The sequence below is a fragment of the Gossypium arboreum genome, chromosome 13 (assembly GCF_025698485.1).
Source record: "Gossypium arboreum isolate Shixiya-1 chromosome 13, ASM2569848v2, whole genome shotgun sequence".
Taxonomy (NCBI): domain Eukaryota; kingdom Viridiplantae; phylum Streptophyta; class Magnoliopsida; order Malvales; family Malvaceae; genus Gossypium; species Gossypium arboreum.
In genome coordinates this window covers 120831335-120848721 of record NC_069082.1, presented here as the reverse complement: position 1 = coordinate 120848721, position 17387 = coordinate 120831335, and the positions used below count along the sequence as shown (strand labels likewise).

The 17387-nt window shown below is 33.0% G+C and overlaps 3 protein-coding genes across 5 annotated transcripts; 1 reads left to right on the top strand and 2 right to left on the bottom strand.

Annotated features, from left to right (window-relative positions):
* The first annotated feature begins 1832 nt into the window (after positions 1-1832).
* Positions 1833-8407, top strand: LOC108463877 (uncharacterized). 2 transcript variants are annotated; one of them, XM_017763859.2, is made up of 10 exons: positions 1833-2047; positions 2752-2808; positions 3202-3644; positions 3829-3904; positions 4087-4162; positions 4758-4835; positions 5197-5333; positions 6076-6331; positions 6873-6936; positions 7470-8407. In XM_017763859.2, exons 2-10 carry the CDS (start codon positions 2798-2800, stop codon positions 8084-8086), a joined length of 1758 nt encoding a protein of 585 aa, XP_017619348.1. In that variant the 5' UTR covers positions 1833-2047; positions 2752-2797; the 3' UTR covers positions 8087-8407. The 2 variants fall into 2 exon arrangements, with proteins under 2 accessions (XP_017619348.1, XP_017619346.1); XM_017763857.2 differs by having other exon boundaries at positions 1834-2047; positions 3202-3650.
* Positions 8408-8454: 47 nt separating this feature from the next.
* On the bottom strand, positions 8455-11642 carry LOC108462592 (uncharacterized). 2 transcript variants are annotated; one of them, XM_053023949.1, is made up of 10 exons: positions 11296-11642; positions 11151-11210; positions 10975-11022; positions 9989-10121; positions 9816-9892; positions 9489-9554; positions 9297-9395; positions 9135-9205; positions 8958-9048; positions 8455-8886 (listed from the first exon to the last, which is right to left on the bottom strand). In XM_053023949.1, the coding sequence occupies exons 1-10, from the start codon at positions 11536-11538 to the stop codon at positions 8776-8778; spliced, it is 999 nt and encodes a 332-aa protein (XP_052879909.1). In that variant the 5' UTR covers positions 11539-11642; the 3' UTR covers positions 8455-8775. The 2 variants fall into 2 exon arrangements, with proteins under 2 accessions (XP_052879909.1, XP_017618013.2); XM_017762524.2 differs by lacking the exon at positions 9489-9554.
* Positions 11643-12914: 1272 nt separating this feature from the next.
* Positions 12915-15676, bottom strand: LOC128286634 (uncharacterized). The gene is made up of 6 exons (XM_053023950.1): positions 15377-15676; positions 14851-14925; positions 14604-14692; positions 13622-13706; positions 13401-13482; positions 12915-13257 (listed from the first exon to the last, which is right to left on the bottom strand). Exons 1-6 carry the CDS (start codon positions 15539-15541, stop codon positions 13166-13168), a joined length of 588 nt encoding a protein of 195 aa, XP_052879910.1. The 5' UTR covers positions 15542-15676; the 3' UTR covers positions 12915-13165.
* Between the last annotated feature and the right edge of the window lie 1711 nt (positions 15677-17387).

The following is a 17387-nucleotide window of genomic DNA, read 5'->3' as shown; positions in this document are numbered from 1 at the left end:
TATTGTAAAAGGTCAAGCATAGTCCAAACTATGCTTTTGATCATTATCAAATATATAGGCCCGACTTTGGGAGTAGTTTGAGAGTGTATTTTTTTCAGCTTTTAATGTCGGAAAAAATCTTTAACTTTTTAAGTTTTTTGATCAACGCTTCATTGAAGACAAGAAAAAAAAAGAAAATAAATTAAAAGGAGCCTTAAATTCTTCGCCTTCATGTCCAACTCCTTGACTTCTCCAAACCTCCTCTAGTTCCCAAATTCCAACTCCTAACGTTAAAACTAATGAAGAATTTCAACTTTTCCCAAAAAATTCAATGGTTACTAGAATTCAACCTTCTCTATTTTCCTATAACCATGGTAATAGAAGAAATTTTTTACAAGTTAAATAAGGTCAAATTTCATTTAAGTAATACATCATCCATTAACATAATCAATTGAAGTTATTAGTTTTACTTTATATATGAGAGATTGAGACTTTGAGATTCTAAAATAATTTTTTCGCTGGTTGTTGTCGGCTTTGGTGCGATAATCCTTCTCTCTTCTGTCATCCTGCGTGGTTGTGCGGGCTGCAGGTATTCAACTAACCGCTGCGCCTGCTTGCTGCCCATGGTGACTCCCATTCGTGGTCTGCTGAATCTAGTATTGCTGCCCATGCTGACTCCCATTCATTTAAGTAATACATCATCCATTAACATAATCAATTGAAGTTATTAGTTTTACTTTATATATGAGAGATTGAGACTTTGAGATTCTAAAATAATTTTTTCGATGGTTGTTGTCGGCTTTGGTGCGATAATCCTTCTCTCTTCTGTCATCCTGCGTGGTTGTGTGGGCTGCAGGTATTCAACTAACCGCTGCGCCTGCTTGCTGCCCATGGTGACTCCCATTCGTGGTCTGCTGAATCTACTATTGTTGTAAATATAATTCTACCTCCTTCCTCTTCTTTCTTGTAATCTTTTTATTCTTAATTTGACGATATCTTTGGGTTTTAATTAATAAAGTCATTTAAGTCAACTTTATATTCAGTTTCTCCCTGTAATATACTACTGCATACTTTTTCTTTATGACTTTATGTGATTGAATGAAAATGTTTTTTTTTAAATTATGTTAGAAAATATCTTATTCGCTTAATGTAATAAAATGTATTATTTTAATGAAATTACTAGTATATTTTTTTATTTTATTGTATTATATTTTATAATTTTTTAAAAGAGTCTCAATTTATTGTTTTGTCTTAGACTCAAAAATATAAAAAATAAATCTATAGATATAACCTAACATTCTTTGGACTCGTATTTGAATGCGATCCAAACTAAAGAAGGGACTTTTGTTGAGATAAATTCACAATCTTTTTGTTGGAGAAGGGAAATCCTCCTCACAACTCATCCTTCCAAAATAGAAACCATTTAATACAGCTCAAAAGTTTGAAATCTATGACACATCCTCAGTCAACTTTGATAGAGCACTCTTTGAAAAATTTTGAATGATAGGCATCTTTAATAATTAATTATATATATAAAAAAACACATCTCTAGTACGAATGTCTCCACATATTATTATCTCACTATACTCCTCCTTATCATTCACAAAATGATTGAAATTATACATTTTAAATTAAGTTAAAAAGACAATTAGGAGACATCTAATAATTAATTATCAAATATAATTAGTGATTTGGAAAAGAAAATAAATTATTTTAATAATATTATCAAAAACTGTATAATATGTTTTTTATTTTTATTTATAAAAGAGGGAAAAATATAACAATAATATTTAGGAATTTCAAAACATAAATGTAAACAAAGATACGTGACTATTTTTGTAATTTTACCTAATATTTGAGCTTGGCCTTTAGCCTCCAATCGCTTCCTCTTCTTCCTTCTTTTATGCCTTTGGATTTATAAAAACCTCAATTTGCTTCACATATTTTCTTCTTCACAGCCTCAACCAGCCGCGCCGGATTTCCCTACTTACCCAGCTGGCACTTCCTTTTCTTTGTCATCTTCTCCCGAATCACAGCCTCGTTACTATAATTCCATCACCCAACTTTGGTAATTTCTTTCGATAATTATGAAATTTCTAGGGTTTTAAAAAATTTCTCTTCAACTTCCTCCTTTCTCAATTTTATTTTCTTGAAAACTTTCGGTTGACCCATAAAATTTTAGGTGCTCATTCCTAAAATTGCTGGTTTGTTTCTCTTTTCCTTTTCCTTTTCGTTTTTTTTTCTCTTATAAATGAGCCATTGAGATCTGAAAAGAAAAGCAAAACATGTTTTATAGTTTGCATGTAAAGGAAATAATGAAAGAAGTTTCTTCTTCTTTTTTTAAAACTTTTTTTAGTTTAGTTAAATTTAGAAGTGCATTAAAGAAAGAGATATATTTTGCAAGGATGAGAAGTGATCTGGGAACTTAAACAATTTGATTTCAGCTTTATTTGGTATTAAATTGATCTTCTTGTTGTCTCTTTATTATTTGATATTCGTTACGGTTGGTTACCTTTATTACTTTCATTTGTGGAGATCTGCTTCTCAATGTTTGGGAAAATTGGGTTATATTATCTTGGTTTTATGGACTCACTAGTTGACTTATTTTCTCTGTAAGTGCTTGATTGAGTTACCTATTTGTTTTTTCTTCTGCTTCTTCTGCTGCTCTATGCCTTGTTTATGATATCAAACTTGGATGTGACTTGTTTTATATTTTCTGGGGATTGGAATGGGATTTAGTTCTTATGGGTGTTTTGATATCTGTTTTTGCAGTGTGACTTGCATCCTTCAATCCTCTACAAGTCCAAATTAGTAGATCATGAATGAAAGGTTAGTAGTGCAAAAACTAGACTCCTTCATTTTATTTAACCTTTATAGGTTGTCTTCTTCATTTATATCCAATTTTATTGCATTATTTGTTGTTTTATTTAAGGGAGTAAATAATTGAACAACCACTTTTTTGAAGAGAAAAAGAATTTCACTCGTGATTTTGAATTTACTGATGACAAAATAATGTTTCATGATAACAGATTGCTTATGAATTTTAAGAAGAAAATAATAGAAGACCTGAACTCTTCCTTACTAAAAACTATTCCAAATACAAAACTCTAAATACATATATGGGTCCAAAGCACTGAAAATAATTCGTCTTTTGATTCATGATAGTAGCTGGTTATGTGTTGATTACATTGTAATTTGCTAATAAGGGCTCATGTTATGCAGTAATACAAGTGTGGGAGGTCAGGATTTCATCACCCTTCCTGCGTCTAGTAATTCTATGTCTGGAAGTGAAAGTGGTGAACTTCGGGATGTGGATGATGGACTTCATCAAGTAGATTCTCAACCTAATAATGCAGAGGCTAAAGATGGTGAAGTGAAAGCTGAGATCCTGCAGCTGAATGAAGGAGATATTAGAAATCCTCAGAACAATTTAATTGTGGAAGCAAAGGTAGACAACACTCTTGCTGGTGATTCATCTGACATGGAAATAAGTGATGAAATAACTGAAGTTCTTAGAGTTGAAAAGAAACTGGATGAGGTTAGCTCTGGAGCTCATTCTGAATCATTTAAGGTTGAAGAGAAATTGGATGGCTCTTCAATGTCTACCAAAAAGCGGTGTCTTGATCTCGAAAATGGAAGTCCCATCCAGAACCACACAATGGATGGTATTTGTATCCTGCTTCTCAGTTGTTATTGTTGCTTTCTTTCTTGTGTATTAGCTGACTCTCATATAAGAGCTTTGCTTCTGTATTTGTATGTTTCATAAGCTCAATTCCGTATAATGTTAGTAAATATTTCCGTAGAGCCTATGGCATGATGATTTTTGTTTTCCATAATTCAATGTGTCAGCTGTTGTTAAGAGACCTCGGATGACATTTGATGACCAGCAACCTTCTATTCGTATTGTGTATAATTTCTTAACAAGGTTAGGGCCGGAGATTAATTCTGAAAATCAAAGAATGAAAAGTTTCATGTTTTTATTCCTTTTCTTGAAGTTCTGTTTAATAGACAGAAATATGATTAATTAAGATAGAGTGTGTTTGGGTTATATTTTACATTCTTTTAGGTTATATTCCTTATTGTTATCTCCCCCTTACTTTTTTCCAGAGCTAGTAAACAGAAGCTTGAGGAGCTTTTGCAGAAGTGGTCAGAATGGCAAGCTGAACATGGTTCATCATTGCAAGTATGTCTGGTTAAATTCTTGGTTTTTAATTTTCTATCTCCATTCATCATATTTAAATCCTTTGTCTAATTTAGAACTGAGGATATAGGTTGGATTTATCATTCATAATTCCCTATCTCCAGATTGTATGTTTTAGTTTTTTTCCTTGAGGGTATCATATTCTTCCTTTTTTGAGAATATAATGGCAATTATTGTTTTACAGTACCTGCATTTTAGATTGAATTAGGTATTTTATGAACTTGTGGTGTTCGTTTGGACCATCTAGTACTTCTAAGTGCGTTCATTTGTTTGAATTTTGAATTTAATCATTAACTGTAACTTTCAGAGAGATGTTATATCTCAATCGGTGTCTCCTACTGAAATCTGTGGTGATAGATGGATGGGTGCATTTATATTTGTCTGACTGTGTCTGTTTTGATGGAAGGATGGTGTGTCAATAGGTATGCATTTAAGTGAATATGCATATGCAGATGGATTAATGTCTGAGCATGTGGGTGCATAAGCATGTGTATGCATCTGCACCTTATATTGTTACATAGTGCAGTATTTTTATCCTTCACATTAAATGAAACTGAATGTAATCCAATCTGGTCAGGAAAATGAACTTACAGAATCAGGAGAAAAGACCTACTTTCCTGCTCTACGTGTTGGTGCAGATAAGCTCTCTGCCGTGGTAAGCTTGTCTTTAATCCCCTAGACTTCCATGTTCTGTGCCTGATGTATGTATTTTGATTTTTGTTATTGGAATGGTTGTTATTAGAGGTACAGTTTTGTACCTTTTATCCTTCCCTTTCTTTAATGTCATTGGCAATCTGTTATTGTGTAATTAATTCTTCATTATCTGAATTCTAAATCATGAGCAAATTCCTTTCTCTTGAAAAAGGGATCTGACATTTCAATCCTAATAATTATAAATTTTATGCACATTAAAGTTTCTTGAGATCTGCAATTTCTGTTTTAAAAGGGCTGATTCTTGCGCTAGAGTTTATTGTATTCTCTCAATATATTAGTTTTGTTTTTTATTGGATTTGTAGTCATTCTGGATTGACGATCAAAGAAGGAATCTGCATGATATGGAGTTCATCCCTCTGGATGGTAATATTGTGCCACTTTATGATCGTGGGTTTGCAATGGGTTTGACTTCAGCAGATGCTTCAAGTAATTTGGAAGGGTAAGTATCATTTGTGTTTTTTGTAATATTGTTCGCCATATAAATGGATAATGACATGCTAGTTTGTTATAAGATTGAAGGGCCTATTTTATGCGCTTGCACTTTCATGACTGCTCTTTTATAGTTCACAATAGCATCCAAAACAATTGTGTGCTTAGAATAGATGCATGCATACAAACTCTTCCAAAAAAATTGCATGCAAGTTGCCATTTATTTCATTGTTTCGACTTATCTATGCTCTTGCTCATTCTTATTGTTGCTTTATTGCATGTGCAATGCTGACTCATTTAGCAGCTGTATTTTTTATCCCAAAGTATGTGAATGTTTGGTTGGTCAGATTGATACATTGGATGTGGGTTTTGGAAATCAGAGTCAACTTTAACTGCTTTAGCAAGTTCCTCTTGTTTTTGTTAGTAAATTTTGTTTTGTTCAGTTATGGCAATCTAAATGCAGCAATCTCCATTGCACAAATAAATATAGCAGTGGTATGTTGACAGTTTAATCAGTTAATATACTGATCACCAGTTGTAATTATTAAATACAAAATAGAAATCGTAGCAAGGAAACCTTTTTCTTGCCAATAAATTATATTAAATTTTCCAAAAAAAGTAGTCTGTTAGTTTGGTTGATGTTACTATAAGCATGGTGCAGCTTGTGGCCTGCGTGGCTCTCCTACTTCTATGTTTGCCCTTCCACCTTAAATGTTCAATGTTCTCTTACCTGTTAATGTTGCAACTTGTAGAGGCCTGGAGATAAAAGACGAGGCTTCCCGTTGTTTCAACTGTGGTTCTTATAGTCATTCCCTGAAGCAATGCCCAAAGCCTCGTGACAATGTTGCTGTCAACAATGCTCGAAAGCAACACCAAAAGTCCAAACGTAATCAGAGTGCTGCTTCTCGCAATGCAACTCGCTATTATCAGAACTCTCAAGGTGGAAAGTATGATGATCTAAAGCCTGGTGTTCTTGGTGCTGAAACACGACAACTATTAGGCCTTGGGGTAATACTCTCCTTCCATTCCATGACAACTCCCCCTGCCCCCTTTTTGTGGTACCTAATGATAGACCCAAATATATTGGAAATCAACTTGATTTTGAGCCCAGTGCTGAAGTTCCAAAAGTTTTTTCTCTTGCTTTCGTTTTATTTTCTCAATTGTATGATTAGCATTAATACCAAGCATGTTGACTCCATTAACTTGTGCCAAGTATTAGCTAATGAACATATTCTGCCTTTTCCTTTTGTTCTTAATCTACATCACTAACAAACACATTCTCTCTTGTTGCGCATAATGGGCATGGACTATTGGCTTATTTCTACACAGCTAACAAAAAACATTCTCTCCTTTGATGGAAAAGCAGAAACTTTCTGGCTAAACATGAAATATTGCCATATCTCTAGTTATGCCTTTATGTTTAATTCGATAGTAATAACTGTTTAAGTTGTTTCTCTTTTTTGTTAATATATTCATCCATAGATAATGATGGAATTGGGACTGCCTTTTCCCTTGAGAATTAAAATTCCTTATTCATTTGCTTCCACAGGAGTTCGACCCTCCACCGTGGCTTAATAGAATGCGAGAAATTGGGTACCCACCGGGATATCTAGGTAACTAAACACATCTGATCTATAGACTTTCAACCATATTTGAAGTTGTTGCCTTGAAACGTTATTGGTAAATAATCACGATTGGAAGAAATTGCAGTCTGCTTTCTCTTAAGGGCCATGCCATTTGCCCCAACTGTTTCAGTTGTCTTGTGTGATAAATAGTTTGAGATACATAATGTGTCATGGTTTAGAGATAAAGATGAGGGGTTGACCAATAAACATTTACTAGTTGCTGCAAATAATTAGGACAACGTCCTAAGGGCCCCACATCTTAAGCATCAAGAAAATAAAATATGGAAGCAAAGTGTTTGGTAGAGGAAAAGACGCGAAGTCTACAAATTTTATTGAATTCCAGGCCACAAATAAAAATGGCTTCCCCTTATAGTTTGCTCTTAAATTCGCATCTTCTGATCTCTAACCACCGTATCTAGATTGAACCATTGTATGCCAATTTAAATTATGCGTTAGCAGCTTAAACATTGACTTATTATTTTCTCATGCTACTTTAAATTGACCATCTCTAAAATTTTCAGCCCCTGACGAGGATGAGCCATCTGGAATTACAATATATGCTGATGCCGAAGTCGATGAAGGACAGGAAGATGGAGAAATTGCTGAGATGGTGCAGCAGCCTGAACCACGGATGAAAATGACAGTTGAATTTCCAGGCATAAATGCACCAATCCCTGTTGAGGCAGATGAAAAACTTTGGGCTCCTAGTCGAAGTTCTGAATCATTCAAGAGTAGGTCACAGTCGCACCATAGAGTGAACCATTCTTCTGAATCTGGCAGCAGAGGGCTGGAACGAAGGTATTTTAGTGATTATGAAGATGAAGGCGTTCCCGGAGTTGACTCCAGAGTTAGTTCATCCTATCCCCCAAGGTATGGTAATTATGATTCACCATACGGTTTTAACAGTCCAAGAGATCCTATTCCAAGGCCACGAAGCCCCACCTCGGGAAGGTCGTATTATGAGAGGGGTAGAAGGAGCCCCTTGGTATATGAAGATTTTGGTAGTCATGGCTCCTACGGTTCAAGATATTCTCCAAGAGCTCATGGATTTGAATATGAGACCGATGAAAGATGGGACAACAGCTACCTGGATTATTCATCTCGGTATAGTAGCCATCGATATCACAGCCGGTGGTGAATGGCACTGTTGTAACTTTCAATTTTGTCAGTAGATATGATTGTTTAGCACCCCCTGTGGCCCACATAACTTGTAAAGATTTCTAGACAAAGGGTGGATGCATTGATAGTTTTAGCAACAGTGAAGTGGGAAGATCATTGTACAATGATTTAGATAGATAGGCCTAAGATTAATTTAAATGGTTTGTTTACCGTAGATGTATTAGTCATCTTGCTCTTATTATAATCTCTTCTTTCTTGGGGATGATAGTCGGGTGGATATTACTAATGTTTGAAAGATCCTAATTTTTGAACTCAATTTATCTAATATCTCAATTCATTATCTGCTTGTTACTATTTCGATTTGCATCTACTTTAGATGGTAACATCTGCACTCAAGTCCCAATATTAAACCAAAGACCCTTACAAATAATATCCAAATAAAGTAGGCTAATAGAGAGTTATTCTACAAGTTAAAATCGAACTGTGAGAAACATTGGCAGCTTATATGCCAAAATCTCTTTTGTTGACGTGGAAATGTATAACCCAGATGACTAACCAGAAATCAGCAACAAGTTGGAATCTGGTAATTTTGAAGGACAGGCCGAATAGCAGCCTTCCTGATCCTTGATGCCATTATTCCTGGTGGAAGCTCATTGTCAAGTCTAGCCAACTCACAAGTAAAATTGGTGCAAGAAAGCTTGAAGAAGGTTACTTTCCCTCGGACTTTAGTTGTCTTCCAAGTAAGAGAAGTCCAATGGTGGTGAAAACGGACAAGATTGTGGATGAATAGAAAACTGCAAGTAGTGCTCCTCTTAATGACTGCATCATAGAGTTTCAAGTTTTAGTATCAATAGCAACAGTTTAACTGTTACGAGAGAGTTTTCAGGCACCTTAGCTAGAAGCAGAGCATTGTCATTTGCATATTCCAATGAACTCTCCGGAATGCTTTGGATGCCCTGAGCTATTTGCCATGAAAGATTCCTGGAATTTTCAATTTGTAAGAGCTGTTATTTAACATTGTTTTAGGATATATTTAATAGAAATTACAGCATGAATGAGATGTTTACCCGAAAACGAAACCTATTGCAGCTCCAATGTTAGCTTTCTCCGATGTTACCTCAACCTGAAGTTCTCCAAACTGCAAGTGGAAAACAACTTCTACTCAATAATTACTTTAGGTGCATTCAACTGAATATATGTTCTAGAACAAGTGGAGAAATTCCATCTACCTTAAACATTCTAGTTTCCGTTTTTGGTTGTTCTTCAGTTGTTGCAGACATTGAACTTGCAGACAGAAGTTTTCCAGCTGCATTCATTGCTTTTGCTATCTACAATGGTTCAATGTGAATCTTATTCAAATTTTAAGACAATATAAGAGTTTTCTAGGGTTGGGGTTAAAAATCTCAAGAAAACTTTTTGACATGGGACTCGTGATCTGAGTTGAGGTTGAGGTCCTCTGTGCAATTTCCTTGTTTCTTGATCTTGAGCTACAATAAATAGTTCAGTATCTCTTCAATCTGTATGAAAATAAGTTAGAATGTGCATGACTATGTTCCATAGACTCGGTACCAGATACAGGTAATATGGAATTTTTCGAAGCTTTCCTTACATTTAGAGGATCATACCTCCAAATCTACATTCGTTGGAAATGGAAGTTTTCAAGGAAAATGAAGAATTGGAATAATATAGGCTCATAAAATTGACAACGATACAACAAAAGGTATCTATTTCCGGGTTACTCGAAATACCTTTTGAAGTTCGCCTTGACCATACTGTCCCATAGCCTGGAACCTTCTTCCAGCAGCTACCAATCGCCTTCCAAATGCTAAAAGCAGCAAATAGTTGGAAACAAACAAGATTTCAGAAATAAATTTATCTAAGATTGATATTTTGATGTCATTTGCAGATGCCTTTTTCTTACCTGATTTTGCGCTGTCAGTCAAAGAGTTGGCAAGCAACGGGACCTTGCTTGCTAATGCATACGAAGTTGATGTATCAGCTGACTCCCAAGCTCTTGAGAGATTTAATAATGTTTTTCCCAACTCCATACCACACTGAAAAAGATCATTCAAAAAGATAAGTTCCTTATGACCGGTTTTATTCTGGTTCGTAACAAAAAGGTTATCAACAACACTGTATAGTCGATATCGAAACTTGTACAAGCCACTAAAAAAAATTCCTATCGTTGATTGAACATTTTGTACAATTCCTGAAAGCAAGATAGAGAATAAGGATTGTTCCCCAAATTGGTTCAGGCATCAAATTATGTGAACTTAGACTTAGTAATGGTGGATATCTACAAATGAGGGATGTCATGAACTAGAAATGACACATCAGTGTTAAGCATTCAACCTAAAACCGTGTTTTAGTCTACAATTTAAAACCAATTGGCAAAAAAGGTAGATAGGCACAGTCTGAATACAAGATCACATAGGCACAGTCTGAATACAAGATCACAGGCAACCCAGGACATAATAGATGTGATATAACATTTCTCTCGTGTAAATTAACAAGAGCGATGATGGCCTATACGCTAACAACCTCACATGAATTCAGACAGGAAGAACATAACACACAGAACTCGAATACATGACCTTGGGAAATCTAAGAATTAATCGACGTGGGACAAGATCATTAACAAGAAGATAACTAGATAAGAAGCCATTGTTTGCATCCTATGTATATGATACACAATTGGAGTCATTAACAATGAGACTCTCAATAAGGAAACAACACCCATTTCTCAAAACCATATTCCAGAATCCTTTCTAGCAAAGCATATATGGTTTAATCTTTCTATATAATCCTGCAATTCATCCTTTTTCAAATAATCTCAAAAGAATTTTGAAGACTGAAATTTTAATTGAAGAAATTAAGCAACCAAAACAAAGAGTAAAGATAACTAACCTCATCAATCACAGGTCCATTTGAAAGATCAAAAGCAGCATCATTCAACTAAAACACACATTTACAACACCCACAAACACCATCAATTTTTTTACCTGCTTTAAAAAACCCATAACCCCCCACCAAAAAGAAACATTGTTAATTATATCCAAAAGGGTCATCAAAATTCATCTTACGTCTAAACGAAGATCGTTCGGCAACTGGGAAAAGTAATCCGATGGAAGATCAAAGCTATCCTGTAACCATCCAAAATGGCATTACGAAAACAAATGCAAAGAACAAAATTCGATAAAAAAAAAAGGCAATGAATTTAGCACATACAGCAAGTTGTTGGAGAAGGGTTTGAAGGTCGGGTTGAAGGGACTTGGGAGAGTCGGATTCAGTGAGAGCAAATGGAATGGTTAGACGCTTTGAGAGGTGGAGAGTTTTGGAGTGGTTGGAAGTGGTTTTGAAGGGGATGTAGATGGGATTGTTGTGAAATAGAAGGGCAGGAGAGGGGCATGGAGTTGAAGGAAAGGTTAGAGGTTTAAGCAAAGAAAAAGAAGATGATGAACAAGAAGACATGTTTCAAAGTTTTTGAGTTGTTCAAAGCCAGAAGCTGTTGGGATTTTTCGATCGTTTTGGAAGTTAGCTTCTTCCACTTAATTTTTATACCTTTCTTTTAAAAATAAATTAGTTTTCTTATGGATATGGGTTGGGGTTTTATTATGATTGCAGTCCCACATTTGATTTTTTTCATCTTTTGGATAATCTTTTAACTCATTTGTATATGAAATAAATCTTTTTTATACTTAAGATCTATTTTTATCTCCTTTACTACTATTTCATTTCCGTTTTACGATCCATTCTCGAATACAGGTGAGCATTTGATTGAATCGAATAAAAATATTTTGAGTTAATCGAGTTGACGAATCATATTTTATCATCCTAACTCAATTTGAAATTTTCTTGAATCGAGTCGAGTGAAATAAAATTCGAATTGAAATAAATAGAATATATTTGTTCGAGTTAAATTAAAAAAAATATTTTGAGTGCTTGTAATCACTGTCACCCACTGTAATTAAATTTGTCCACCATAATCAAATTAAAAAATATATTAGAAAATACTTCTTTATACTTCTTTACTTGCTTAATTGCTTTAATTATTTTATTATTTTGTCACTATGTATTTTGAAATTTAAAATATATTAATTGTAAAAATAGGATTTTTAATAAAATTATCTTAAAGATAAAATATAAAATTGATACCAAAATAAAATTTTAACACAAATATTTTATGGTATCACTAATAATTCAATTTTAGCAAAAATTATAAAGATTCAATATGATAAAACAATTCAATAATATAAATAATACAAAATGTGAAATTTAATTTAACAATATAAATAGTAAATATAAATAAAATTATTATTATTTAGGTTTAGGACTTTTTTTCTTGATGATTTTAATTTTTATTTAGGGGTAAAAGGTGAGAAATAAAAGTTTAGGGAAAAATAAAAAAATTTTAGAGGTTGAAGGACTAAAATTTTGGAAGGGAAATATTTAAAAAAAATGGGGGGATGGGTTTAGGATAGAAGGGGATAGGATGGGAGGAGAGCAAAAGTGTGAAGAAGTACAAATTTTTAGAGGAAAGTGAAGAGCTTTAAGAGTTTGGGGTAATAATATAAATTATTATAGTTTGATATTTAGTTTATTCGAATTATTCGAATTTGAAAACCAAACTCAATTCGATCTCAAAATTCGAAAAAGAATTCGAATTGACTCGAATAACTCGATTCGTTTAACTAAAAATTTAATTTTTTTCTATTTTTTTTAGTTGAATCGAGTTTTACTCACTCCTATTTTCGGATACTAACATTATGCACACCATGAAAATTTTCTTTTTGGTTCAACATGAAATTTATGTAGCCATACCATATTACAAGTAAAAACCAAAGGAATTTTCCTTTCTGAAAAATAAAAGGAATATCATTCAATAAGTCAAACACAAAGAAAACATGTTTCAAATTCTCCAGCAATATATAGTTCAACAAAACGGAACAAGAAAGTTAAAACCTAAAAATATAGGTACATATAAGGGAGGGAAGGGCTTTGTGATACAAAATTGCCTAAAACCATGTTTCACAAATAGCCAAAACTTGAAATTGAGTACATTTGAGGCTGTTACTAGCTTAGCTTGACATCAGTTGGGTTAGTTAACGACCTTCGCCACCTTCCTTAGCTCGATTTGGCCAGTCAATGGGCACTGCATCTCAGTCCAACTTATCGGAACCATTGTTGCACCTATAGTATACAATGGAAACAGAAGTCGAGTAGTCATTGAACACAATACTGGATGCATACAGTAGGAAGCCAATAGGACTAATAAGAAACATCTATGGTTCGGGCCAAAGTTAAAAAGAAAAGAAAAGGAAGAGCAATCTTACCAGCTGAGCTTTCAGCAGACACGACGCCCAATTCGTTCTTAGCCGTGGATAGGTAATAAGCCCGTGCATCTCCAAGAGACAGCTTAATAAAGGAGCAATGTTAAGGAAAACCATTTGCATAAACAAAACGAAATACATTGCAATACATTTCACTAAAATAACAACTGACTGGATGAAATGTTACGATTCATGAATAAGACATCCTATAACATGAAGGATACCACTACTGCTCTGACAATATCGCCAGGACGAAATGACAAATGCATATCCACTTTGTCAATTTCAGTAGCTCTAACATCCTGTTGCCTGTTAAAATAAACAGTCTTTCAATGAATACATACCTTTTGCAACATCTAGCCAGAAGTATATAAATTTATCAAACATTAGAATGGACGAAATGACAAATGCATATCCACTTTGTCAATTTCAGTAGCTCTAACATCCTGTTGCCTGTTAAAATAAACAGTCTTTCAATGAATACATACCTTTTGCAACATCTAGCCAGAAGTATATAAATTTATCAAACATTAGAATATCTCATGGACTCTATACAACTCAAAAGTGATGGGAAAATGGCATTTTTTAAACTTATAATAGACAGTACACACTATCAATGGGACAATATATCCATATCGAGAAAAAGACAGATGCGGCGAGGATATGCTAAACAAGGAGAATTTCATCAATCAATTTAAGGTTTGAATACCTGGTTGCATGGAACCGTTAGCTGCCTAACATAATTTTTATTAAATGAATCATGGGCTACAAGGAAAAACGAATTTCCCAAAAACAAATGGGTATACAGCCTTTGGATCATAGAACCAAAGTAAACCATGTGATTCTAAAGGAAAGAAAAAGAATTTCCCAAAAACAAATGGGTATACAGCCTTTGGATCATAGAACCAAAGTAAACCATGTGATTCTAAAGGAAAGAAAAGAGTTCTTTCATGTTAGAACAAGAGGGGAGAAGGTATATATAAAGTTTGCAGGTAACAAATTCAACAAGAGGGGAGAAGGTATATATAAAGTTTGCAGGTAACAAGTTCAACAAGGATATATTTAACATTTAACAATCATTATCGGCAAACCGGTTCCCGGGTAATTGTGACTGAAATCGATATCTGAATGTTAAACAATTACATTATTTTCAAAGAAGAGAACTCCGAGCTTAGTCCTAATAAAAGAGAAAAGAAGATCATGTACCTAATTATACCAGTGAATTTTTCTCTCACAGATTTCGGACCAACACACATAATATCAGCTGATGCTGTCCTAGCCATCACCTTTGTAACCTATTATTCAAATAAAAAAAACATTTTGATATCACAAAGTAAATAAATGCTTGCAACATATAAAGAAGCACAAGCAATCAACATCATACATTCAACCAAAAACTTAAGTGTGATTTTATGTCAAAATGCTTCTTTGGCAACATGAATCTAGAACTTACTCGGGCAATGACAACCGAACCAGGTTCTGGAACAGGACCATGGGCTTTGTGACCAGTTACTTCCACAGTTGGTCTCTGTAAATGAGTACGATAAAATTATTATCAGTACAAATGTCCAAAATAGTAACACATTCTATAACATTAATTTTGATTCTCAAAGCACTGATTCAATTAAAAGTCTAAAAGTATGAATTATACCTACCTAAACTTATAAGAATATATTCCATCCCAATGTGGGGTTGGGGGCGGGGGGAAGAGAGAATAATTCATCAAACCTAAATAATAAAGCTAAAACCTTCGACATTATTTGTAAGAATATCGTAATTAAAAGTGGGCAAAAATTGTTCAAAGTAGTCTAAACTAAAACCCCACAAATTACTTTGAGAAACAACTTATGACCAGACGAGGAAAAACAATAATGGGTCATATTTATTTAAGCTAAAACCCTCTAATAAATCTAAAACCCAGAATTTTTATTAATGGATGAACATAAAAATAACAAGAAAAATAAAAAAAGACCCAAAACCTTGTCATTGGAAGCGGGAGGAGGGGCCTGGATGCGGCGGAAGCCGGTAAGGGAAGCGTAGATGGTGTTGTTGTGAGAGGCGGCATACGCTCCTTTCCCTGCTTTCAGATCAGTGGCTTTTCCTAATACCTCTCCTGGCGTAACCATCTCATCTGCTTCTTCCATTTTTTTATTTTGCAATGAATTGAGCCCAAACTCTGCCCTTGCTTGCTGCTTCCTTCTTGGTCGGAGGCTGCCTTTTGCTTACCTATACTCTTCTTAACTCAAATTGGTTTCATTTAATTGAATTGATAAATAAAAGGGAGAATATTTCATAAATAATAATGCGAGATTTAATTATTAAATAAAATTAAAAAATAGTGGATGATATATAAATAAATATTAATATTTTTATTTAAACATAATTAAATAATAATTAATTATAAGTCAATATTAAAATTTTATTTTTATATTTAAAATTTTAAATCTTATGCTCGAGATTTAAGAATCTAAACCTTTAAACTTAAAAGATTTTAAATTTTAGAGTTATTTATATTTATTTATAATATTTGATTATATTTAAATAAAATTATTAATATTTATTTATAAGTTGTTTATATTTTTATTTAATTTAATGATAATGTATCATGTTATTATTCATTAATGGTGTATGAGACTTATATATTAACAATACATTAAATATTATATATAATTTTTAATTTTATTATTCTATTTAAAGTATTTTTATTTTTATAAGCATCCAAATTAATTTTAAATAAAATGGTTTCTAATGTATTTTGGGCCATTTTAAAAACAAATATTTGAATGTCAAAATATGTTTCAAAACTTTATATTTGAAATATAATTTCTGCTTTTATTTTAGGATTTTATTTTTTTATTTTTCAAATTTAAAAATTTAAATCTAATTATTATCACCATTAAAATTTTTCTGTTAAATTTATTACAGTAACATTTTGACATTAAAAAAATCAACTATATAATATAAAATTGACATTGCAAACGTTGGCATCTATTTTTCTTAAAATCACCTATCCAATATCAATACTTTAATCAGTATAATCAAAATATTAATTATTTAAATTAAAATAATGAAATTGTAAAAATAAAAAAATTAAAACTTAAATTTGTGAACTATTCTTTAAAAAAAAAAGCAAATGGGCAGGCATGTTTCAGGGCATTCAAATTAATTATAGGAGAATAGATTTACGGTGGAAAATATTTTCAATATATAATAAATACAAAATTATTTATGCAAAAAAGTCAGATACATTTTAAAATTAATAATAATGTTAAACTAATGAATTGAGTCACTAGACTAGATTCGTGATATAAAATTTAATATTAATATTTTTTGAGACAAAAAAAAATATTAAATTAAATTTTGAAAATTTCTTTAATTGAATTATGTAATTTACGGGCATTTAGTAATATGGTTTTGTCGTTTCATTTGGGTTTTAGAAGGATAAAATCGACTGTCCCTAGTTTGTGCACCACCAATCTAAAATCAACACGTGGAATAATTTTGATAATTAACGTTTATTCAACGTCTTCTTGTAAAATGAAGTGCTGCTTTGTTTTGGAGTTCAAGATTGCTCCCTTCCAATCATAAAAAAAAAAAAAAAAAAAAAAGAAGGTCTATCACTCATCTCAGGCAACCATTGGAGTGATTTGAAGAAAAGCAAAACTTGTGATTAGAACTAAGTTCTAGTGTGCGTTATCAACAAAGATTCAAACACTTGGGAGTTATATATGATTGAATGAAGTGTTTCTACGGCTACTTCCCCCATGGAAACATCACAAGTGAAGAGATATGGCCAACAAATAGCCATTATAATAAACTGTAAGAGAAAAGCTTCAAGTTTCTTAGCACCCAAATCCAAATTGTGGAATAGGACTAAAAACCCGTAAAAGAAAAGACATTTTATCTTATTTTCTGAAAAACCCGGATAAAAAAGCTGAGAATTTTGAAATGCTTAGAAGTAAAGGTAGAAGAAGAGAAAAGAAATCAAGA

Excerpts from the sequence above, each read along its gene's own strand:
- LOC108462592 (XM_053023949.1), bottom strand. The coding sequence starts at position 11,538 with ATGTCTTCTTGTTCATCATCTTCTTTTTCTTTGCTTAAACCTCTAACC. Across the intron at positions 11,023-11,150 it reads CGAACGATCTTCGTTTAGAC|TTGAATGATGCTGCTTTTGA; the intron begins GTAAGATGAATT and ends TGTGTGTTTTAG. Across the intron at positions 9,893-9,988 it reads GACTGACAGCGCAAAATCAG|CATTTGGAAGGCGATTGGTA; the intron begins GTAAGAAAAAGG and ends TGCTGCTTTTAG.
- LOC108463877 (XM_017763857.2), top strand. Across the intron at positions 4,163-4,757 it reads AACATGGTTCATCATTGCAA|GAAAATGAACTTACAGAATC; the intron begins GTATGTCTGGTT and ends CAATCTGGTCAG. Across the intron at positions 4,836-5,196 it reads CAGATAAGCTCTCTGCCGTG|TCATTCTGGATTGACGATCA; the intron begins GTAAGCTTGTCT and ends TTGGATTTGTAG.
- LOC128286634 (XM_053023950.1), bottom strand. The coding sequence starts at position 15,541 with ATGGAAGAAGCAGATGAGATGGTTACGCCAGGAGAGGTATTAGGAAAA. Across the intron at positions 13,707-14,603 it reads AAATTCACTGGTATAATTAG|GCAACAGGATGTTAGAGCTA; the intron begins GTACATGATCTT and ends TTATTTTAACAG. Across the intron at positions 13,258-13,400 it reads GTCTGCTGAAAGCTCAGCTG|GTGCAACAATGGTTCCGATA; the intron begins GTAAGATTGCTC and ends TGTATACTATAG.